This window comes from Anolis carolinensis, chromosome 4 (assembly GCF_035594765.1).
Source record: "Anolis carolinensis isolate JA03-04 chromosome 4, rAnoCar3.1.pri, whole genome shotgun sequence".
In the NCBI taxonomy this organism is placed as follows: Eukaryota; Metazoa; Chordata; class Lepidosauria; order Squamata; family Dactyloidae; genus Anolis; species Anolis carolinensis.
This window is the reverse complement of record NC_085844.1, coordinates 186,249,970-186,272,903: the sequence shown is the minus strand read 5'-3', so window position 1 is coordinate 186,272,903 and position 22,934 is coordinate 186,249,970. Positions and strand designations below refer to the sequence as shown.

General features: G+C 40.3%; 1 protein-coding gene across 3 annotated transcripts in view; it reads left to right on the top strand.

The window, feature by feature from the left end:
- Window positions 1-22,165, top strand: part of kdm4a (lysine demethylase 4A) — a 38,084-nt gene extending 15,919 nt beyond the window's left edge. For all 3 annotated transcript variants that reach the window (XM_008109485.3, XM_008109486.3, XM_008109487.3), the window contains exons 11-22: window positions 563-912; window positions 1,918-2,038; window positions 3,588-3,766; window positions 4,518-4,713; window positions 6,233-6,309; window positions 7,782-7,837; window positions 8,328-8,436; window positions 11,732-11,920; window positions 12,663-12,824; window positions 15,827-15,946; window positions 16,072-16,164; window positions 19,041-22,165. In XM_008109485.3, the coding sequence (XP_008107692.2) occupies window positions 563-912; window positions 1,918-2,038; window positions 3,588-3,766; window positions 4,518-4,713; window positions 6,233-6,309; window positions 7,782-7,837; window positions 8,328-8,436; window positions 11,732-11,920; window positions 12,663-12,824; window positions 15,827-15,946; window positions 16,072-16,164; window positions 19,041-19,181 (1,793 nt within the window). In that variant the 3' untranslated portion in view covers window positions 19,182-22,165. The remainder of the gene's footprint in view (window positions 1-562; window positions 913-1,917; window positions 2,039-3,587; window positions 3,767-4,517; window positions 4,714-6,232; window positions 6,310-7,781; window positions 7,838-8,327; window positions 8,437-11,731; window positions 11,921-12,662; window positions 12,825-15,826; window positions 15,947-16,071; window positions 16,165-19,040) is intronic.
- The last annotated feature ends 769 nt before the right edge of the window (window positions 22,166-22,934 follow it).

Sequence of the window (22,934 nt, the reverse complement as noted above, 5' to 3'; positions counted from 1 at the left end):
GCAGCTAAAAGTATGGTAGAGAAGACTGAATTAGAATCTTCTTCTATATATATAAAAGAGTGATGGCATCATGACAGCGGACAAAACAACAAAAGTAAACACCCCACAACCTCGAAAATTGACAGCACAACCCCTCATCCATGCCTCTAAATTGATACAACAAAAAGAAAAGAAAAATAAAGTCCTAATCAGAGGGAGAGGAATAATTGTTTTTATCCAATTGCTGCCAGTTAGAAGGCTAAGCTCTGTTCACTTGGTCCCCTAGCAACCCACTCAGCCCAGGGGACCCTTTACCTTAACTACCACCAATTCCTCAATACTTTATTTCCCATACCACCAGACTTCGCCACAGCAACGCGTGGCCGGGCACAGCTAGTGTTTTATAAGGGGTTAAAGTCAGAGGAAGAAAACCAGGTTATTGAAATTGCACTTGTGTAACTGATCTCATCACTAGAATTCACAATGAGAATTTACGTAATTCCCAGGACTTAATGAACATTCTGCACATTTAACTCAACAGTCTATTGCTAATGAATGCTGTATATGTTTGATTTTGATCCAGAATATGGAGATTCCTCAGAAGTAAAGTTTGAAGAACTAAAAAATGTCAAACTGGATGATGAAGAGGAAGAGCCCGAAGCAGCTGTTTTGGATCTTTCTATTTCCCATTCTGTGACTTCAACTGGCATAAAGCTGCAGAGCTCTGTTTCCAGCCTTCAGTCTGATTCTCCAATGGGTTCTGGTTCATCAGATTCTGAACCTTCCGATCTTTCCAGACAGGATCTGGAGCAACCTGAGGTGCTCATGGTGCACAGTTATGCTAAAGAAGAAGTCAATGACATGAGCAGTGAGCGGCCATCGGGGAAAAAAGCTAGTGCTACAACCAGAGTGAATGAACAGGATCTTGCAAAAGTAATGAAAGGATTATCATGGGGGCAAAGGGGTTGAGTTATTGTATTTTGCATATTCTGTAGGCTGATCTTAATGGATGGATGGATGACCTGTCACATCAATATGTTGGTCTTGAGATGTATCCTCTAAAAAAATATGAATATGTCTCAGATGTTGTTAGATTGTAACGCCCTTTATTCATCCCTGATACTGACTAGGGCTGATAAAAGCTGAAATTCAGTAATCCCATTGTGTCCATTCCTGCTTTGTAGTGTGAGATACAGTCATCCTGATCCTCAGAGCTTGTTGCTGGTGCAAACACCATGAGTTAGATATTAAACTAATAGCCGTTAGCAGTCCCTTTTAAGTCTTGATAATAAGTAACTCCAGTGCTCAGTAATGAAATACAGTAGTCTCACTTATCCAAGCCTCGGTTATCCAAGCCTCTGGATTATCCAAGCCATTTTTGTAGTCAATGTTTTCAATATATCGTGATATTTTGGTGCTATATTCATAAATACAGTACAGTAGAGTCTCGCTTATCCAACATAAATGGGCCGGCAGAATGTTGTATAAGCAAATATGTTGGATAATAAGGAGAGATTAAGAAAAAGTCTATTAAACATCAAAATAGGTTATGATTTTACAAATTAAGCATCAAAACATCATGTTATACAACAAATTTGACAGAAAAAGTAGTTCATTACACATTAATGCTATGTAGTAATTACATGATGTTTTGATGCTTAATTTGTAAAATCATAACCTAATTTGATGTTTAATAGGTTTTTCCTTAATCCCTCCTTATTATCCAAGATATTTGCTTATCCAGGCTTATGCTGGCCCATTTAGCTTGGATAAGTGAGACTCTACTGTATGTCTGGAAGTTTGAGATAGCAAGAACATGCAAGTTACACATATGAGCTCTTCTCCTCTCTCTTGTTAATTTAACTTTTAATCATTTTTGCTGTACTGAATCCATTCTTAGTAATGTCATGGCTGCTGACCTCTTTCTGTACTACTCAGATGGCGAAGGAGTACATAAGATCAGTAAAGGATCACAAGAAGTCAAAAGGGCGTCGGCAGCCTTTGAGCAAACTTCCTCGGCATCATCCACTTCTGGTTAAAGATGGTCTCAGTGATGATGGTAAGGATTATTTCTCTTTACTTAGTACAGTCAAGGTCTGTCATAACTAATCAATATGCTGTGATAAAATTAATCATTTCCTCACTAGTGCACTCCTTTGAAAAGTACTGAAAAATATCCATATACACATATATCTCCCGTAATAAAATAGATATGTTCCTTGGCACCACTTCTATAACAGAACATTTCATAGTAAAGCAATTAATAACGTGGAATAGGGGTGGGTTCCTACATAATGAAAAATAGCAGGTTAACATGCTTCAGAAACCTTTGTATGCAAAAATAATAATGTGCATATTTGACATTAACCAAAGTAAATTAAGTCAAGTTTGCATGATTTTATATATATATATATAAAACTTTCTAGAGACCACTTGAAAACTTCTGAAATGGGTTCAGGGATTACACTCTTTCACCAATCTGCACTATTCTTATCATTTCTATTGCAGTGCCCAGACTTCTAGATTTGTGGGGTTGTTTCGAGAGTAATTGCTTTCTGTTTTGCTAATCACACCTTGTGTGTTTTTGGAAGGCACGCACAGCTATAGTGGAATCAGTAAGAGTATGGTCCCACTCTTTCCCACCTCAAGATTTATTTATTGTGCTGTTCATGGCAAACATATTGGTTGAAACTTAAAATCTGTGTTTGTCCAGCCCCCCTTCACCATCTTTCAGCTCTGTATACAATGAATAGAAAAAGGGGAACTGGGCAGGTATAAAAGCCTTTGAAAAAAAGAGAGAGCTTCACTGTCAGAATTTTTTTAATTGAGAGGTAGCTGTACACTCTTTTCAGAAATCTTACATTGTTTTTCACTTATCTGAAGGTTTTTCTGCACAGCTCCCTTTGCTAGCTTTACTTAGTTTGTGGTTGAATTTATGAGCAAACAGATTTGGATGCAATAGAAATGTTTGACCCCTGATGTGAAGAAGAGAACACATGTTGTGCATCACTTCCACATTACTGGCCCAGAAATTGAAAACTGTTGTTTTAGGTCTTCCACAACATGCTATTGTTGCTAGTAAATAAAAGAGATTATAGTAGACCTATACTTAAATACTTTTTGGAGCAGAGGGAAGTATTGCCAGCCAGTATTAGCTGTGAAAGTGGCTCAAAGGTTAAGTATTTCCAGTCACCCTAAACATATTACTGTATTTGCTTGAGTCTAATGCTCTCCTTTTTGGGCTAAATAATTACATTACCAAAATTGATGTGCACATTTGATTAGATGGTGCATTAGAATTGCACACATAAACCACCTGTGTGAAAAGACCTGGGGGAATCTGGAACCCGGACAGAGAAGCAGAAGGACGTGGCTTCCCAAATGGCCTTGTTCATGCTACCTGCTTCCCTGACATGTTGTGCCTACACTGTTGGGCATATTATATTCAAGGGCGAGTCTTTTTTTGTACTGTGCATCTTCAGAATTTTGATGCACATTATATTTGATCGTGCATTATACTCAAGTAAATACAGGTTTCCTCTTCATTGGCTTGGGAGGAAGTCAAAATATGTGCATTTTGATTCAGCTTTGAGTATTCATTACTGCAGAAATGTCAGAACAACTGAACCCTGAAGAAGAAGCTGAGGAGACAGAAGCGTGGGCAAAGCCACTAGGCCAACTGTGGCAGAATCGCCCTCCAAACTTTGAAGCAGAAAAGGAGTATAATGCAGCCATGGCGCAGCAGGCTCCCTACTGTGCGGTCTGCATGCTGTTTCAAACCTACCAGGTAAGCAATCTAAATTCACTTTACAGGCCTTTGTAGTACAAGAGCCCTAGAGAATATGGTTGCAATACAATTATATTATTATGTCAGTGGTATATTCCTTAAGAGTTGGCTATTGCTAGCAGCCGTACTATCTTAGCTGCCAAAGTTAAGAGCAGTATGGTTAAAATGTTTTGGACTCTTGTGTTGCTGTGTTTGTATACTGGGGTCAAATTACATAACTAATGTGGGTATTTTTTTTAAATGTGCAGACTTATTGTAATGGGGTTGCTATTATAGTAAGAGATTTTAGGTATCTTTGTTAAAGTATAAATTAACATGTTGTACAAGTTCAGCTTGCACTTAATAGCAGCAGTGAGGATCTTTTTCGTCCCAAGGTTAAAATTCCAGTTTAGAAAGGTTCAGGGAGGTTGATTTGAAGGTAAAGTCTCAGGATAGGATCAAGGACAGTAAACCTGGAGTTGGATGTAATCCTTCAAAGAGGCAGGTAAGAAAATGTATTATTATTATTATTATTAGTAATAGTAGTAGTTGTTGTTGTAGTAGTAGTAGCACTACTGCTACTACTACTTCAACCACCAGTTTTGGCATATTGCTTTTTCTCCTCAAGACTAACGATAATTAAAAAAGGTTTTTGCAGTTTTTAGATAATATCAAAAGGATAGTGTACATGCAAGCAGGTAGTCTTTTAAATAGTTTCATTTTAACTTGTAAAGCTATTGTGCTGTAAAAGGCATTTTTCTCTCCCTGGCAGGCAGATTGTGGAGGCCAGAGTTCACAGGTAGTTCTAGATGCTGGTGGCAAGATGAGAACAAAACCCCTGATTCCCGAAATGTGTTTTACTACCACTGGTTGCAGCACAGATGTCAGTCTTTCTACTCCTTATTTGGAAGAAGATGGCACCAGTCTTTTGGTTACCTGCAAGCGCTGTCGGGTTCGTGTACATGCCAGTGAGTACTGTGCATCCTGGGTTTGACTATTCATTGGCAGTATAGTTTGTCTGTTTAACCTTGGGAATATACTGAGCAGGACTGAGGAAATGTTGAAGGAGCTGCATTCTTAGACGAAGGCTTCTTAAATTTTTTCACTCATAATAATTTTTTGTGACCCCAGATATATAGATATAAAATAGATATAAAAATCAAACATTTACTGATAACAAATCAGCATTTGTAAGGCTTGCTGAACAAGCTGATTTTCCCTTTTTATGAAGTACAGCTGCAGAGTCCACTGTAAAAACTACACAGCAAATTTGTGTAAATGTCCAAAACAACCACTAATTGATGTTCAGAAACTTCTTAATACTGCCACATTTATGCAGGACCCCCAAAATAGAGCAGAGGGGGACCCTATTTAGGGTTGGGACCCATAGTTTAAACAGTAACTGTGAGAGCAGTTCAGCAATGGAACTCTCTGTCCCAGAGTGTGGTGGAGGCTCCTTCTTTGGAGGCTTTTAATCAGAGGCTGGATGGCCATCTGTCGGGGGTACTTTGAATGCGATTTTCCTGCTTCTTGCAGGGGGTTGGACTGGATGGCCCGTGAGGTCTCTTCCAACCCTATAATTCTATGATTCAGTGCTTTAGATTGCCATGACTTCTGTGAATAACAGAATGATCAAATCTTGTTTTGGCATGAATTAACTTCAAAATGACCAGGCTTTCTCTAATTTGTGTACTAAGAACTTCCAGTATATCAAAGAAATCAAGATAAGTCAGATACAAAACATATTTTCCTCCCTATAGTTGCTCCTACTGCATGAGTGCAGGGAAAGTAACAACTGCTGCTAGGATGACCACAATAAATTTCATAACTCATACTTGGAATGTGTTGGAATGTGTTTGGAATACAGTGCCTTAAACCACTAGAGATTGGGATTTGGAACAATACTAAACAGTTTTGTTTATAGGTCCCCTGCCATCTAAATGTAGTCAGTTATTTTGTGAAATAGAGATGCTGGACTGTGGCTCCTGGAATTCTTCATCATTGGCTATGCTAGTTAGTACTTCTGGGACTTGAAGCACAGTAAAATATGAGGACCCCATGAACGCCATCCTTGTATTGCATGTTAATCTGATAATGACCAGTGTTAGCTCTGACCCACTGTTTGTCAAATATTCAATGAAAAAAATGAGACCTTATATTCTCATGTTTAAATTGGGGATAAAAGTATGGCTTTTTGACCAGTATGGTTTGAATGGATGATAAAATGGCAATTTGATGCTATCTCTGCTCCTATTCTATACTGTTGACTGTTTTGTTCTCCTCCTCTGAATGTTAGTTGAATGAGGACCATACTGTCAGAATCAGTGACCTGATTGTATTAGTAATAAAATCTGAAGAAATAATATAAAATATTTTGAGGGAAAAGATGCAAACTCTGTATGCATGGCAGGTCTTAATTAGAGCTAATAAACAAACAAGCAAGCAACATGTGCATAATTTGCTGAAGTTTGTTCATTTTTCTGGTAGGCTGTTATGGTGTAGCCCCTGAGAAGGCAACTGGAGACTGGAAGTGCTCTAGATGCAGAGCTAATGCTTTGGAAGAGGTAAGAATGTATTGCTTAGAAAGATTAAATTGTTTGCAGCTATGAGAAAGTTTTTGTAACATGCATATATATTAAAATGCTTCATTAACATTAACTGAAATCTCTGTATAATCCTGTGAATTAATTCCTGTCATGACCTTTATTGTAGGTTATTGTAGGAATTATGTCTGGGCAAAGTGCAATTGATTTATTTTCACCCATGTACACTAACTATCCCTTGGGTGCAAAAGTTCATACAGGAACTTTCCTAAATAGCACTACTGACCACTTTTTGTTATCAGTATCTTAGACTGAGGGTGAATCCACACTTTAGAATTAATGCAATTTGACACCACTTTAATTGCCATGGCTCAATTGCTGTGGAACCGCGGGAGTGTGGTGCGGCACCAGCACTCTTTGTTAGAGAAAACTAAAGATGACATGAAACTATGGTTCCCATGATTTTGTGGCCTGGAACTATCTATGGCAGTTAAAGTGATATCAAACTGCATTCATTCTATAGTATAGATCAGTGATTCCCAAAGTGGGCACTACCATCCCGCTGCAGCGATCCAGTGGGCGGTGATGGCCACAGATGCATTTGAATGTTTAACTTTTTTTGTATTACCTTTCTATTCTGAGTTCAAAAAATGGTTGCATATTTTCAAACTTCAATGTTTCTAATTTACACCTTTCTTTACTATATTTTACAAAAAAGGTAGAAATATTAATACAGTAGCCTCGCTTATCCAAGCTTCTGGATTATCCAAGCCATTTTTGTAATCAATGTTTGCAATATATTGTGATATTTTGGTTCTAAATTCGTAAATACAGTAATTCCAACATAACATTACTGCGTATTGAACTACTTTTTCTGTCAAATTTGTTGTATAACATGATGTTTTGCTGCTTAATTTGTAAAATCATAACCTAATTTGATGTTTAATTGGCTTTTCCTTAATCCCTCCTTATTATCCAAGATATTTGCTTATCCGAGCTTCTGCCGGCCGATTTAGCTTGGATAAGTGAGACTCTACTGTACATATATATTTCTGTTTAATTGCTATTAAAAAATTTAAAAAAATAATTTCCAGGGGGTGCTGAGTAATATTTTTTCTGGAAAGGGGGTGGTAGGCCAAATAAGTTTGGAAACCACTGGTATAGATGCACCCAGAGTCTTGGTTCACAGATAAAATACATGACACACTAGACAACATTTAGCTCAGTCTATAGCAGGCCTGCACAACCTGTGGCCCTCCAGATGCTCTGGATTTCAGCTCCCAGAATTCTTGACCATTAGACAAACTGGCTAGGGCTTCTAGGAGTTGGAGTTCTAAACACCTGGAGGAATACAGATTGTGCTAAAGCATCATCACTCTTGTGTATTTAGAGAGAATGGGAACATTATTTCACAAAGGGTGAAGGCAAAATTTTGAGATTTTTGTTTTTATTGAATTTTTGCCCTGGTAAAGTTGTTCTTCTTTCTCTTTCAGGATTGTTGTTTATGTTCACTTCGAGGAGGTGCACTTCAAAGAGCTAATGGCAACAAGTGAGTCCACAACAATAATCAAACATAATAATAATCAAAGGGTTGAAGAGGCACATCAGTCCTTCATGGGTCTTTGGAGGGTCACACTCCTGCCCATTCATTATGTTGTACACTGATCCCTGAAAACTAATTTTTGGGGATTGGATTTTCTTTGATTCAGAATGCCCCCCCCCTCCCCAGGGAAGGCATGGGGATAATAATTTCATGACATGCCCACTCCAAGGTCAAACAAATACTTTTTCTGAAACAGGAGATTGAACCTGAGTTTATTTGGGAAAGAGTGTAGAAAGTGCAAGGACCTCAAAAACAGGCTTGTGGTGTAGAATATGCCATCTATAGCTCACAGTTCTTGCTGAAGAACTAGTTTGGAAGAAGTTCATACAGGCTAAACAGTTGCGTGCATTTTGTACTTCATTGGTATTACAATTGGTTTCTTCTGCACTTCCTTTTTATGAGCAGGTGCTAACTAATGCTTGGGTTTTTTTGTCAGGTGGGTCCATGTTATGTGTGCGGTGGCAGTTTTGGAGGCCAAATTTGTGAATATTGCAGAACGCAGTCCAGTAGATGTCAGCAAAATACCACTGCAGCGCTTCCGACTGGTAAGGAAGTAAATTAATCTGTTTCTGTAAATTGACATGTTTTTATTGGATTTGCACATTGGGATCCATCGGATCATGCAAGATGATAGAATGGAGAGATCATCCAATATTTTAATTGTATTGTATTGGTTTTATTGTGAATCACTTTGAGTCTCATTTTTAGAGAGAAAAGGGGGGAAATAAATTATTATTATTATTATTATTATTATTATTATTACTATTATTTACTTTATTTATACCCTACCTTTCTCCCCACGGGGACTCAAAACAGCTAACAATCCCACACTTTGGTCATAGTTTAAAAAAAGGTTCAGAGCTGAACCCAGTCGTACCTTCACAGTTCAAATTTGCTTTTTCAGGGAGAGTGTGATCCTATCTAACACAGGCTGACGTGTTATTCTCAGGTCTGTTTTACAACTGACCAGGAGTACCTCTGTCTTGTCTGAATTAAGCTGCATTTTGTTTTCCCTAATCCAGTCCATTACAGCTGCCAGGCACCGGTTTAGCACAGGAACTGCTCCCTTGGAATTAGAAAAGGAACGGAAAAGAGTAATAGAGTTGGGTGTCATATAGATGGCACTGGATGACCTCTTCCAGCTGTTTCATGTATATGTTAAACTGCATGGAGTACAACACAAAACCCTAAGGGACCCCACAGGTCAATAGCCAAGGAGTCCAACAGGAGTCCCAGCACCACATTCTGAGACAGTCCCTCCAGGAAGAATAGTCACTCCAAGTCCCATCACAGAAAAGTGATTCAGAAGGATACCATGATCAATGGTATTGAAAGTCGCTGAAAGGTCCAGGGGAACCATTAGGGACACACTCTTCCTGTCCAGTTCTCTGCATAGGTCAACTACCAAGGCAACCAAAGCAGTCTGTGTCCCATAACCAAGTCTGAAACCAGACTGAAATGAGTCTAGATAACCCACTTCATCTAGGAACCCCTGGAGTTGGGAAACCATCATACTCTTCAGTACCTTGCTCAAAAATGGAAGATTGGAGACTGATCTAGGGAAGATTTTTATGAAAGTGGTCTTACCACAGCCTCCTTGAGGCTTGTGGGGACTCTGCCCTGATACAAGGAGGTATAAATCACTACCCCGACCCACTCCACCAATCTCCCTCTGATCTGTTTTCTGTGCCAGGAAGGGTAAGGGTCTAGAGCACATGTGGTTGCTCTCATCTCTCCAAGGATCCTGTCTACATCCTTAGGCTGCACAAATTGAAAAGTATCTATCAACACTGGACAAACAGGAGCCAAGATTACATTCGCCAGAGCTGCATAAAACTCTGAAATACTTCATCTGATATATCAGCCACACCTGCTTCACTTAAATGAAGTTAATGTGTTGTATGCTTTATGATAATTTGGTAATTCTAGTCCAAATGTATTCCGTTGAGGAACTTTCAAAAGTCTAATTCAATTATAAATCCAACTTCTATTAACTTCGAATCCACACTTTAATCTTTCTTCTATGTATAAAAGTTACAGATTGTAGGACCCCCCCCCCCCATTTTTTTCTTGGTGTCTTGGTTTTTAGGCGTGTTCCTGGGGTTATTTGAGGCACTGATTCAGAAAATTGCACTGGATAGACCACATCAGCTTTAGTTTCTTAGATATGTTTATCATGGTTTTCTATGTGTGAGCAAGTGATTCCTGGTATAATGCCTATGTTATATATCACAAAAACTAGAGTGGATAGGCACCATTTTTGGAATCAGCAGGTCAAATAATACCCAGAAACAGGGCTAACATTTGAGGTAGCAAATGTGTTTTGAGCTGTGTAATTAAAATGTTTCTGTGTTGCAGTTGCCAGAAAATCTTCCTAAACAAGAGTAATTGGGATGCATTGAGATGTAGGAAGTATCTTCCTTACCTGACTGATGACAAGAGTTATGTTTCAGCATGTTGCGCATTTATCCTTTTTCACTGTGTCTGTGTTTTGGTAGGATAAGGCAGAGAAGCATAGGTTTCCTTCAATAGCTCCTGTTTCCAGCAAACATGACAACAGTTGTTCTGGCTTGTCCCCATTGTGAACAACCCAGGGAAATAACCCCTAGTTTGTTTCTCTTGCCTATAGAGCTATAGTCTCTGTGTCTGGAAGACATGACCTTTGTGCTGTTTTTAGCCTCTTCCATTGCAAGTAAAAACAATAAGATGCAATGGAATACTGCACAGCACACAGATAATATTCAGTAACTTAGAACTCCATGACTTAGTGCTATGTATGAAGATAACCTGAGCTAACAACAGTGTGAATAAAGAACAGGAATTTATGTGCTGTCATTAGCAAAGAATGATAAAATGCAAATATCTGAAGATTTCTCTGTAGAGAAAAAGGCCATAGGCTAGTAGAACATTTTAAACACGAGGCAAACTAAATGCCATTAATGATCTGATTTTTCACAGGTTTTTTAGAGGACGATTACAATATCCTATTGAAATAAAGTTTGGTGCATAAGTCCTACAATAAAATACAAGTCATGACACATAAATAAGCATACTTGAAAGCTCTCTCTCTCTGTGTATATATTTTATGCAGTCCTTTCACACTTCTCTCAATTGAAAATATACTGAGAATTTTTACAGTATGGAGATGCAAAGAATTCAGAGAAAAAAATGCTAATTCTTACAGTAATTTGGGGGAAATTAGCTCTTACTGACTCCTCAGCCAACTTTGTATCCAGTGAAATTGATATCTAAAGAAAGAAGTGTTTCTGGTTTTAGTATTAAGAAGAAAGAGATAGAGGTAGTTCTTATCTAGAAATTTGATCAAAACTTTACACTTACATGGAGAGTTCATTTCTTATATAAGGGTCTATGTGACCTTTCTACTTTTGATACCTCGCTTTTAAATCAGAAAACTAATTGTAGCATTTTGTATCCATCTTCAATGTAAAAAAGTGATAAACTAGTCAAGGATTTTTCCTTGATCAACATCGTCAATTTGTCCATTTTTACATATAACTACAAGAATTGGGCTGGCACTTTCCTGCACTTTAGTATTACATCCATCCTGCACTTTTGGACTAGGCAAGCCACAGCAGAATGGTACAGTGATGAGCCCTTTAATCACACTTGTGATGAAAAAAATTGCCTGGGGTTTTCTAAGCCTGTTTGCAAGCCTCTTGTGATATAGATTCAGAAATACATCATGACCTCAACTTCAGAAATGTAATATGTAGACGGATTAGCATTCATTATAACTTCCTGCTTATCCAGTTACTTAGACCAGCTGGTCCTGTAGCGTGGTGATACCATGATCACAATACTGAACTTATCTATTCACAGAAATGCGTATTCTGCAAGAAGCGACGAAAGAGAACTGCTGGCTGTTGCATGCAGTGCTCTCATGGCCGTTGTCCTACATCCTTCCATGTCAGTTGTGCACAGGCAGCTGGAGTCATGATGCAACCCGATGACTGGCCATTTGTGGTCTTTACAACTTGCTTCAGGCACAAAATCCCATCCCAAGCAGAGGCAAGTCAGTTTAGATTTGCATGTATGTTGTGCATGTATGATCTGTTACTTGTAGACTTCTTAATCGGCTTGGTTAGCATTAAAAATCAGAACATCACATTAATAAAAGCAATGTTATTTCGGTATTCCTGTTTATGAATGAAAGTAAAAAAGCCACCCACGATAATTCTGTAATGTTTATATTATTATACAGTAGAATTTCACTTATCCAAGCCTCGATTATCCAAGCCATTTTTGTAGTCAATGTTTTCAATATATCATGATATTTTGGTGCTAAATTTGTAAATACAGTAATTACAACATAACATTACTGCGTATTGAACTACTTTTTCTGCCAAATTTGTTGTAAAACATGATGTTTTGGTGCTTAATTTGTAAAATCATAACCTAATTTGATGTTTAATAGGTTTTTCCTTAATCCCTCCTTATTATCTAAGATATTCGCTTATCCAAGGTTCTGCTGTTGTGTTTAGCTTGGATAAGTGAAACTCTACTGTATTAATAAGTAAGGTTTTAAAATTACATTCTAGCTATGATCTTGTAGGAAGTGGCCAAACATGCAGTACTGTACTGGAAAGGCATTGAACTTTTTGGGATGGAATGCTTGGCTTTAGAATTCTGAAAAAAGTTTGTAGAAATGCTCAGTTGACAATTTTGAGGAGATTGGTGTGTAGAAAATGCACTGAAGCATGTTTTCCCCATGTGATCTTTTCCACCTAATGGTAGCTTTTTCTTTCTTCAGCGAGCTCTACAGGATCTTGTTGTGGGGCAGGCAGTTATCAGCAAGCATAAGAATGGGCGTTTCTATCAGTGTGAAGTGATCAATCTGACCAAGGAAACCTTTTATGAGGTCAACTTTGATGATGGCTCCTTCAGTGACAACCTATACCCAGAAGACATTGTGGTATGCTATGATATAGTAATGGATTTGTTCCCTAGGGCAGAGCTTTCCAAACTGTGTATCATGACACGTTAGTGTGTCATCTGCAATATGTAGGTGTGTTGCACAAATAAGATCCACCACTATCCACAAATAATCTATGCAACCAAGAAAGCAGGTCCTGCTATTTAATGCCAGGAAAAACAATGGCCATCCAGGATCTAATCTTGGATGAGCACATTGATCTGGCTTGCATTATTGAGACCTGGTTGCACGAAGGGGAGGGTCAATCTCTCCCAACTTTGTCCACCAGGTTTCAGTGTGCAGCAGCAGGCAAGACCCGGGGGGTGGGAAGGAGTCGTCGCAGTGGTCATCGAGATTCCATCCATCTTGCCAGGTGTCCCATCCCACAGTTAACCACATTTGAGAGTGTCTATTTAAGGGTGAGTGGCTGGGACAGAACAGGGATTCTGTTGGTGTATCATCCACCCTGCTGCTCAACAGTTTCCCTGCCTGAGCTAGCCAGGGTGGTCTCGAGCCTGGCGTTGGAGTCCCAATGGCTAGTTGTGCTGGGAGACTTCCACACCAAGACCTCCCTGTCGGGAGCGGCTCAGTATTTCATGGCCACCATGACAACCATGTGTCTGTCCCAAATGGTGTCTGGCCCCACTCATAGCACTGGACACACTTTAGACCTGGTCTTCTGTTCAGAGGGGATGACAGTGACAGTATTGTGGAGGAATTATCCACAGTTCCTTTGTCATGAGCTGATCACTACCTGGTCAGGTTTAGACTCACTGGGACTCTAAACCTTTGCAGGGGTGGAGGACCAATTAAGATGGTCTGCCCCGGGAGGTTTATGGATCCTGAGGAATTCCTGATGGCTCTTGAGGGTTTTCCTGTCTCTTCAGATTCTGTCAAAGCTCTGGCAGACCTTTGGAATACAGAGGTGGTCAGGGCCGTTGACACGATCGCTCCCGAACGTCTCCTTTCACAATGTAGAGCTGAATCGGCTCCCTGGTATTCCAGGCAAGAGCATCATTGACGCAGATCTCGCAGTGAATCTGACCGAGCACAGTCTAGAGCTCATTTAGAAGCCTATTCTGCAGCAATGAAGGCGGCAAAAAAAGGTTCATTGCCACCAACATTGCATTTGCACAGAACCGCCCAAGAAAGCTGTTTTGAGTGGTCAGAGGACTTTTAAACCCTGCCCAGCCAGAGATCCCCCACCAATTTGGCAGCTGGTTGTGAAGAGTTTGCTAGGTTATTTGCAGATAAAGTCACTCAGATCCGTTCCGACATTGACACCATTGTTAATGCAGCCTCTGTGGATGTAACTGATGCACCTGTTTGTCATTGTTCTATGGATTCTTTTCAACTTATTCAGCCCGAGGATGTGAACAAGATCTTGGGAGGACTGAAGGCAACCACCTGTTCTCTGGACCCTTGCCCATCCTGGCTAATCAAATCGGCCTGGGGGGGAGGACTGGGAGAGTGGGTGAAGATGCTGGTGAATGCCTCCCTAATTCAAGGCATACTGCCAATTAATCTTAGAGAGAGGCAGTATTGAGACCTCTATTAAAGAAACTGGCACTGGATCCCACTTAATTGAAGAACTATAGTCCAGTATCAAATCTCCCCTTCCTGGGCAAGGTTCTAGAAAAGGTGGTGGTCTCACAACACCAAAGTTTCTTGGATGAAACTAATTATCTGGATCCATTTTAGTCTGGTTAAGTCCTAGCTATGGGACAGAGACGGCATTGGTCACCTTGGTGGATTATCTACAGAGAGAGCTAGACATGGGGAAGTGTTCTACTGGTTCTCTTGGACCTCTCGGCAGTATTCGATATCATCGACCATGATATCCTTCTGGGCCACTTCTCCAGGATGGGATTGGGCGGCACTGTTTTACAGTGGCTCCGATCCTTCCTGGAGGGGTGGACCCAGATGGTGGAGCTGGGGGACTCCTGTTCGACCCCCTGGCCTGTGGCTTGTGGGGTCCCTCAGGGTTCCGTCTTGTCCCCCCATGCTGTGTAATATCTACATGAAACCGCTGGGAGAGATAATCCAGAGTTTTGGAGTTCAAATTTATGCCGATGACACCCAACTCTATTACTCCTTTCCACCAAAAGCCAAGGATGCCGTCCTGCCCTAAACCCTATCATCTTACATAGGGTTTGCTGTATTCTTGAAGTATTGCTCTTCTACTGAACACTCTATAAATCAGAGGTGAAGAAAATGCAGTTCATTGGTGATATGTAGACCCTCAGCACCTTTCTGTAAACCACATTCTCTTATTTTTAAACAATGGATTGAAATATTGTCCACAAAATGCTATCAAATGCTATTTTGAGTGCTTTTATGTCTTCAGAAAACTCAGTCCGTAAAATTGTTTTACAGTAGATAAAAAACAGTTGATAAAATGTGATACAGAGTTTGTTCTTTCTGCTCTGTCTTCAGTAGATCATCCTTACAACGTTTAGAAGTATTGTGACAAGTGTCTAATGTTAACTGGGGATTACTGTTATCCCTTATCTTAGACTCTATCGTCTCCCTCTTTCTTTCCCAAACCACATACATTCACTCAGATGGTACTTTCTACAAGGGCCGCTTCACAGTCCTTCAGACTGTTGGGGGGCTGGAGTATAGTTTGGAAAAAACATGAGCAATTCCTATGCACACTGCACATATCTTATTTAAAACAGGAAAGAACAAGACAATATTTAAAATGAATAGCAATTTTAACCAGCATAAACTTACCAGTCTTTCAGTGAGGGCCTGCTTTTGGCTAATGAGATAGTCAATTTAATTAGCATTGTTGATGTTATGTGCCTTCAAGTCATTTCAGACTTAGGGTGCTCCTAAGTCTAAAGTTTAGGACGGGGACCAAGTAAATGATCTTAGAGGGCCCCATCTGGTCTTCAGGCCTTAGTTTGGGGACCCCTGTTCTACAGGGTAAAATACTCCAGGTAATACTTTTTAAATAATTTTTCAGCAGCTAATTTTTATTTTTCCCATGTGGACAGAGTCGAGACTGTGCCCAACTGGGCCCTCCAGCTGCAGGAGAAGTTGTTCAAGTGAGATGGACAGATGGACAGATCTATGGAGCTACATTTGTAGCCTCACATGTCATCCAGATGTACCAGGTACGTGAGCAGAAACTAAGAGTTTTAACTTGTATCTAGTCTCTCCCTAGATCCCAAGAAAGAATGGGCCACAGAGTTGTTGTCTTTTATCACTTAATAGCTTTCTTCTTTTTGTGGGAGTTTAGGTTGAGTTTGAAGATGGATCTCAACTGATGGCAAAGAGGGATGATGTCTACACACTTAATGAAGAGCTTCCCAAAAGAGTGAAATCCAGACTGGTAAGTAAAAGGAGCAGGGGAGTCTAATCTATGTAGTACTTTCACACTGAGAAAACAAATATCTTCACGTGCTCTTTTTCTATGTAATTCACAGTATTTGTTTATTTATTTACTATATTTATACCCCGCCCATCTCACCCTGAAGGGGACTCAGAGCAGCTTATAATTACTGCTAGTCATTTAAAAGGATGAGGAATTGATAGCCCAAGACTATTGATCCCTTTCCTCTACCTCAGTGGTGTCAAACTTGTGGCCCTCCTGGTGCTTTGTACTTCAGCTCCCAGAATTCCTGGCCATGGGACAAGCTGTCTATTGCTTCTGGGAGTTGGAGGTCCAAACATCTGAAGGGCCACAAGTTTGACACATTTGCCCTACACTCATCTATATATATAAAAGAGTGATGGAATCGCGGCACCGAGCAAAACAACTAAACTACGGGCCCCCCAACCCTGAAATTGGACAACACAACCCATCATCCACGCCTCTAGGTTGATACAATAAAAAATCCCGTCAAAAACCTCCACGGGACCTTAAAACCCCAGCCGTCAGCCTGGCTGGAAGGCCCCATGGTGGTCGGAGGAGGAGGGGCCTCCACGCGGTTGGGCCACGGAGTAAACATTGTCAGGCTGTGGCGGGGCCCCAGCAGGCGTGGAACAACCCCCCCCCCCCCAAGCGCCACCTCCGCCATGCGCCACAGGCCGGAGGGAGCCCCCCCCAGACCCACCTCAGCCTCCCGAGGCCGCGAGGCCCCAAGGTTTCTTTCTTTTTTTTTTTTTTTGGGATGTGGAGGCCTGCAGAGCCGAAGGCGGGGGGGGGCTTCCAGAAAGGCCCCCCCTCCCCATGAAGACCATCGCAGCCTCCTCCATGCCCCACAGGCCTCAGGGCGGCCCCGGCCACGAGAGAGCTGGAGCCCGAACCTTCCCCCCCAAGATCCACCTCCGCCTCCCACCAGGACTAAGGTTTCCTTTTTTTTAAACTATTTTCTTTTGGAGATAAACGCCTCAAGGCCGGGAAGCGCCCTGGCCCCAAGGAGGGAGGCCCCCAGGCTGCAATGTTTGGGTTTAGTTTTTTTTTAGATGGAGGCCTCTAAATTCCAGAAAGGAAACCAACAGGGCCAGCTAACACCTCCCAACAAAGGATTCCCCAAGGCAGGAAGCAACAATATAATCTCTAAAATCAGGACATTAAATAAAGAACAACACTCGGAAAATGGGCATTCCAGAAAGGAAACCAACAGGGCCAGCTAACACCTCCCAACAAAGGATTCCCCCAGGCAGGAAACAACCAGGCTTCCAAACAGCAAGGCTATTCAGTGCTGTTCAGCCTAACTAAGCAAGATTTCCCCATCATAGTACACCCTCAGGGTTTCAAGCCATGAGGCTACTTTGTCTCATTCAGCCTGCCCAAGAAAGGATGCCCCTATGTAGAAAGCAGTCAGTCTTTGAAACAGCGAGGCTATTCAGTGCCATCCAAATTGGCTAAAAAACCATTTCCCTACAACGCAACTACCCAGCCTTCCAAGCAGCAAACCTATTCCATTGTATTCCAGCTCACCAAACAAGGATTCACGTAAGGAGAAAACACCCAGACTTTAAGACTGCAAGGCTATTCACTGCTATTCCAACTGGTCAACAAATGATTCCCATCAGCCACAGCAACGCGTGGCCGGGCACAGCTAGTGGCTTATGAAATGCCATGTGGCTTCCTGCTCTGGGAGGGAATACTCATCACTGTCACGCTCACTTCAAACGATCAGCATGAACGCAGATCAAAGGCAACTGCTATCAAAACCAATCTTTATTGAAGAATACACGACTTGGGAAAAGTCGAGAATGACATAATGTTTACATACAATCAATTTTATTACCTTTGCTACTACGTCACATCACACGTAAATATCATCACCAAAACCCCACCCCCTGTATCACATTTCTACCATTTTCACACAAACTACTCATTATAATTGTTTACATTTTCACTCCCCAAGTTCCCATGCTGTGCTGCCAGGTGTTTTCGTGAGCCGTCAAGGAGTGCTCTTTGTTATGGCTCCAATTTCCAGAGCTTGCAGACTCAGCTCTGGGAATTGGCCCCATGACACATCACTGTAAACATTATGAACGATTTTTAAGCTGCTGTAACTTGCACTTAGTTCTGAACTCTCTATTTGTGAATGGAATGTACAATGGGCCACATTCTGGGGTCAGGGGCACAGGACCTTCTCTCAGTATTCTCCGTTCAAGCCCCTGTCCTTCCAGAGAGGTCAGCCAGATTTTAAACCCCTTGTAGCTCATCAGTGTCTTAGACCCACCCCTCTTTCTCCCAGCCCTCCCCTCTCACGTTCTTCCCTTTCCAAAAGAGGCAATCGGATTTTTAAACAGCTTTTCAGCCCTTCAGTGCTTTTAGCCACCCCTCGCCCTCCCATTCCTCTCCAGTACGCAACCCTGATTGGAAGAAGCTTTACTGGACATGTGATTCTTCTTCTTCTTTTGTCTCAGGATTCACTGTCTAAATTGAAGCATACTCTTATTGTTCCTATAAGATACAGTGTTTTAATACTATTTTCCAATATACAGTAAAAGTATTACATACGGTTTTTTGATATTGCTTTTAGATTGTGGATATTGCTATATGTAGCATTTGATCATTATGTAATAGACATATTATTAAAAGATTAAATTTTTCCTAATTTTAAAATTCCTTTCCTAACTAGCCCATATATTTCAGGGACAATGAAACCTAACTGACATACTTTAAAAATCATGGCATTACTATTTATGTAAAACTTACTCAAATCTCATTCTGTCACGACTGTCCTTTGTGGGAAGAATTGGGTGCCATTCTTATCAATGACAATTTTGTTTTTATTTCTTTTCCAGTCTGTTGCCTCCGACATGCGCTTCACAGAAATCTTCACAGAGAAAGAGGTGAAACAAGAGAGAAAAAGACAGAGGGTGATCAACTCACGTTACCGGGAGGATTACATTGAACCTGCATTGTACCGGGCCATTATGGAGTAGAATCAAGAGTGGTTACCCTCAAATGGATCCCAGCACTCCAACACAGCAGAGGCCAAACAGACTGTCTTCACATCCAGGGTTTTTGTTTTTTGAGATAAACTTGCCTGATTTCTGCAGCACCTTGATGGTAGTTGTCAAGTAATAGAATGGATTTGGCTGTCCTGATAGACTCCCAAGTGCAGGACATGGGAGAATTTCTTTGATTTCCCGAACCAGTTGGTTCGCACCAGCTTGATGGCTGCACCTTTGATACTGAGATTTTGCGCATGAACTCTTCTCAGCCAGAGGCCTCTTTTCAGCACCATCCTAGGAAGCAAGCCAGACAGCAGCAGCACTACATGTACACCCAGGAAATATCATTGGATCGAATGTCTGGCTCTGGAGCGTTTCCTAACTCACCTTGCCTACAGAAAGTTGGCAGTGGCCCTGGTGTTTGACAATGAATCCCTTTTTATATTTATAACTGTTTTTGTCATGAGCACGTGTTTTTTTAATTGTCGCCTTCCTGAGGATACAGTTGAAGAAGAGGGAGGGGCACAGATTAGCTTTCTTTAGTTCCAACTTCCCAAACCTTTTATTAATGCTTTTTGTCCCTATTTTGTATTCAAAGACTTATTTACTCATTGCTTAATTGTAATAGTATGTGCCTATGTAATAGGAAACTGTTTGGAGCCATTTTAGCATTGTGCATTCTTCAGGCAAGGGAATTCTGGGAAGTGCCCTTCCTTATAATAACAGCAGGAATTCCATACCATGCTCCTCTTAAGAATGCCACAAATTAGGCCCAGGTATGCAGCAAAGATGTTTTGGAAAATTATCTTCATTTTATCTCACAGGCAGTGGCTCCAGTTTATGCGACAATTGGTATTTCCGTTCAGAAGCTTTGCAGTGCTTTTGTCCACAGCCACACTGTTAAGAGTAGCAGTAGGACGTAAATGAATTTACTCCTATCCTATTTGAGGAAGAGCTGGAGGAAGGCCAAGAGGTCTAATTTCAGGGTTCAGTGGGCTTCCATGCTATATAGCTATGGAGAAATATTCTATTCATATGTGTTACAGAAAAAGTGCAAAGTTTGTTTTGTAACTGTAAATGTGCCCTTGGAGCCATTGTGAAAATACTGAGTAGCTCATATGATTGTCAACATATACCTTTTTTAGTAAAGGTGTAGGGCTCTATCTTCCCAACCAAGTATATTTCTTACTGAATAATGATATTATGTAGCATATTTCTAGGGGTGGTGACCATGTTAGGCAGCGGAATATAGAAGTCTGTTTTCTTAGGCAGGGGAGGTGGGTAAGACCAATGTTTATGGTTAGCTATGCTGCAGTCTAAATTATAATTTCTAAAAAAGAAATTAGTCCTAAATTTGAAAGTTTGTCAATCTACATCTGTAATGAAGACCTTTTTGCTGGCTCTTCTTTCCCTTTAATAAGTTGGAATTCTGGATGCAAGAGGGGAAATGCAAATATTAATAATCAGTATTTACCTATTCTGTGTATTACTGTACAGTTTGAACTGGTAACATTCTCTGGGATTTGAATTGTTTTTAGAAGCACAGTGTATGTGAGATCCTTTTTTGAAATATTGTCTGTTGCAAAACAGATAGAATAACAAACACATCCTGTAAACCATAAAATCATAGCAAGTGAGAGTTCACATTTCACTTCTCTCTGTGCCTGCCTGAGTGGCACATTCTCAGATGAGTGAATTTTACTGTGAATATCTATTTGCTCCCTTCCTACCTTTTATCAAGTGTTTTGTCCCATCTGGTGGGGCTAGAGGGCATACTCTGGGGACACTTTGGTGTTGGGCAAAAGCCATGTCAAGTAATATATATCCTCTGACAGTATTGCTCTGATTCCCTCAGGTATGTTCTTACTTATTAGCAGAGGCACATTGTCTGAGTCTGGAAGTTACTGCTATCCAATCTGGAGGCTATTGCATTTCCAACATCCTGAGTCATGACGGATTGTGTTTTCTGAACATCTTGCTCAGCAACATTTAACTGTGCAACATGATATACATTGAAATCCTTCTGTTGGCTTATGTCTAAATGTGCTTCATTTGTCATTTTGCCTCAGCTTTAGGAATGGACTTTTCTGTATTTATTCTGAAACTGAATCACGACTTTAAACAGCAAGGCACTAAATATAGGAGACTTTTCCTGTTCCAAATTAGGTTTTAATTGAAAATGAAAATGGGCATATTTCACCACAATAATATATATGCTTTGATTATAACTGTACAGTGGGCCTTTGTATAGGTTTTTATGAATCCATATCAGGTTGAATACATCAGTCCGTCTCTAAAATTGTATTTATCTTCTAGGGGAAAAACAAAATAGTAGTTGGATATGGATTAAGTGTAAACCTAAGATTTTAAATATAGTGTGCAAAAAATATGTAAATGCTTATACATACTGGGTGATCCAACACACTTTGTGAGAAAAGTCTAAAAATCTTGTCAGGATTTTACCAAAAACCCTTTATCTCCCAAATGCTCTTTTCTCTCTGGAGAGTGCATTTGTTGCTTTCATTCAGATCAATGAGCTACATTTATTTCTCTCAACTCAGACTACATCAGTGTAATAGCAAACTGAGAGTCTGTTTTTCACTGATTGTCGATTAATTTTATATCTGATGCAATAACGGGGAAATTCCTCCTTGATATTTTAATAGGCTTTTAAGGAGTCAAACTCCACTTTCGTACCATATCTCCCCCCTTCACCCACCCCCTACACACATTCAGTAAAGAGCTCTGAATTAAGATACAACAGACTCAGTATGAATTGTAAGAGCAGGATGAACTGATGCCCCTTTTCCAAATTGAACTCCAATAATTTTTGACCTGTTTGAAATAGTACTGGTTTTGGAATGGCGATGTGAGATGGATAAAAGATAGGCAGCTTTTATGTATTGTTTTCATCCTGATCTAGTAATATAATTTTGAACTAGATTCAACTGATTAAATCTGAAACACTTTAACTTTGAAAGCATTGTGTCTTTAATTGCACTTGTAAATTGCACACCTGTCCAGGATTTCCCTTTTTTGTGATATTGTCTTTGTGACATGGTTTATTGGTCGCAGTTCATGCTTAATAAGTGTTTATCTCCCCTCCCATCCAGCCAAACTATATTATACAACCATCAATTCAATGTGAATGGGTCATGTTCACACTTCAACATACCTTTGGAAAGCCCTACAACTCCTGAATAGGCAGATCATCATCATCATCATCATTTAACTACTTATTAATCGCCCTCCATCCACGATGCTCTAGGCGATTTACAAGATAAAATTGTAAAGGATAAAAATACATACATAAAAATATTAATAAAATTAACATAGATTAAAAGCTCTAGTAAAGTGCCAGGTCTTGAGTGCTAGGGTAAAAGGCCCTAACTCACGCATGGCTCTCATATAGGGCGGCAAGGCATTCCATAAGGCAGGGGCAGAAATAGAAAAATCAGTTATTGTCTCCCCACATGGACCTCCTTAGGAAATAGTAATGGGGAACAAGAAAGACATTGTAAAGACAGAAAATTTCTTCCATTTTCCCAGCTTATCACCTTGGAAATGAGGTGCAACAAACAAAACAGTGGAATTGTAATGCAGAACTACAAACGTATAATCTTTTGAACTAATATATAGTTTGGTAACACTTAAGAGGTGCAATGTAAGGTAATTGGACTAAGAAGACTTGATTATTTCAAGAATTCTGAATTTTCCGATGTGTAACACACTGTGCCCCCA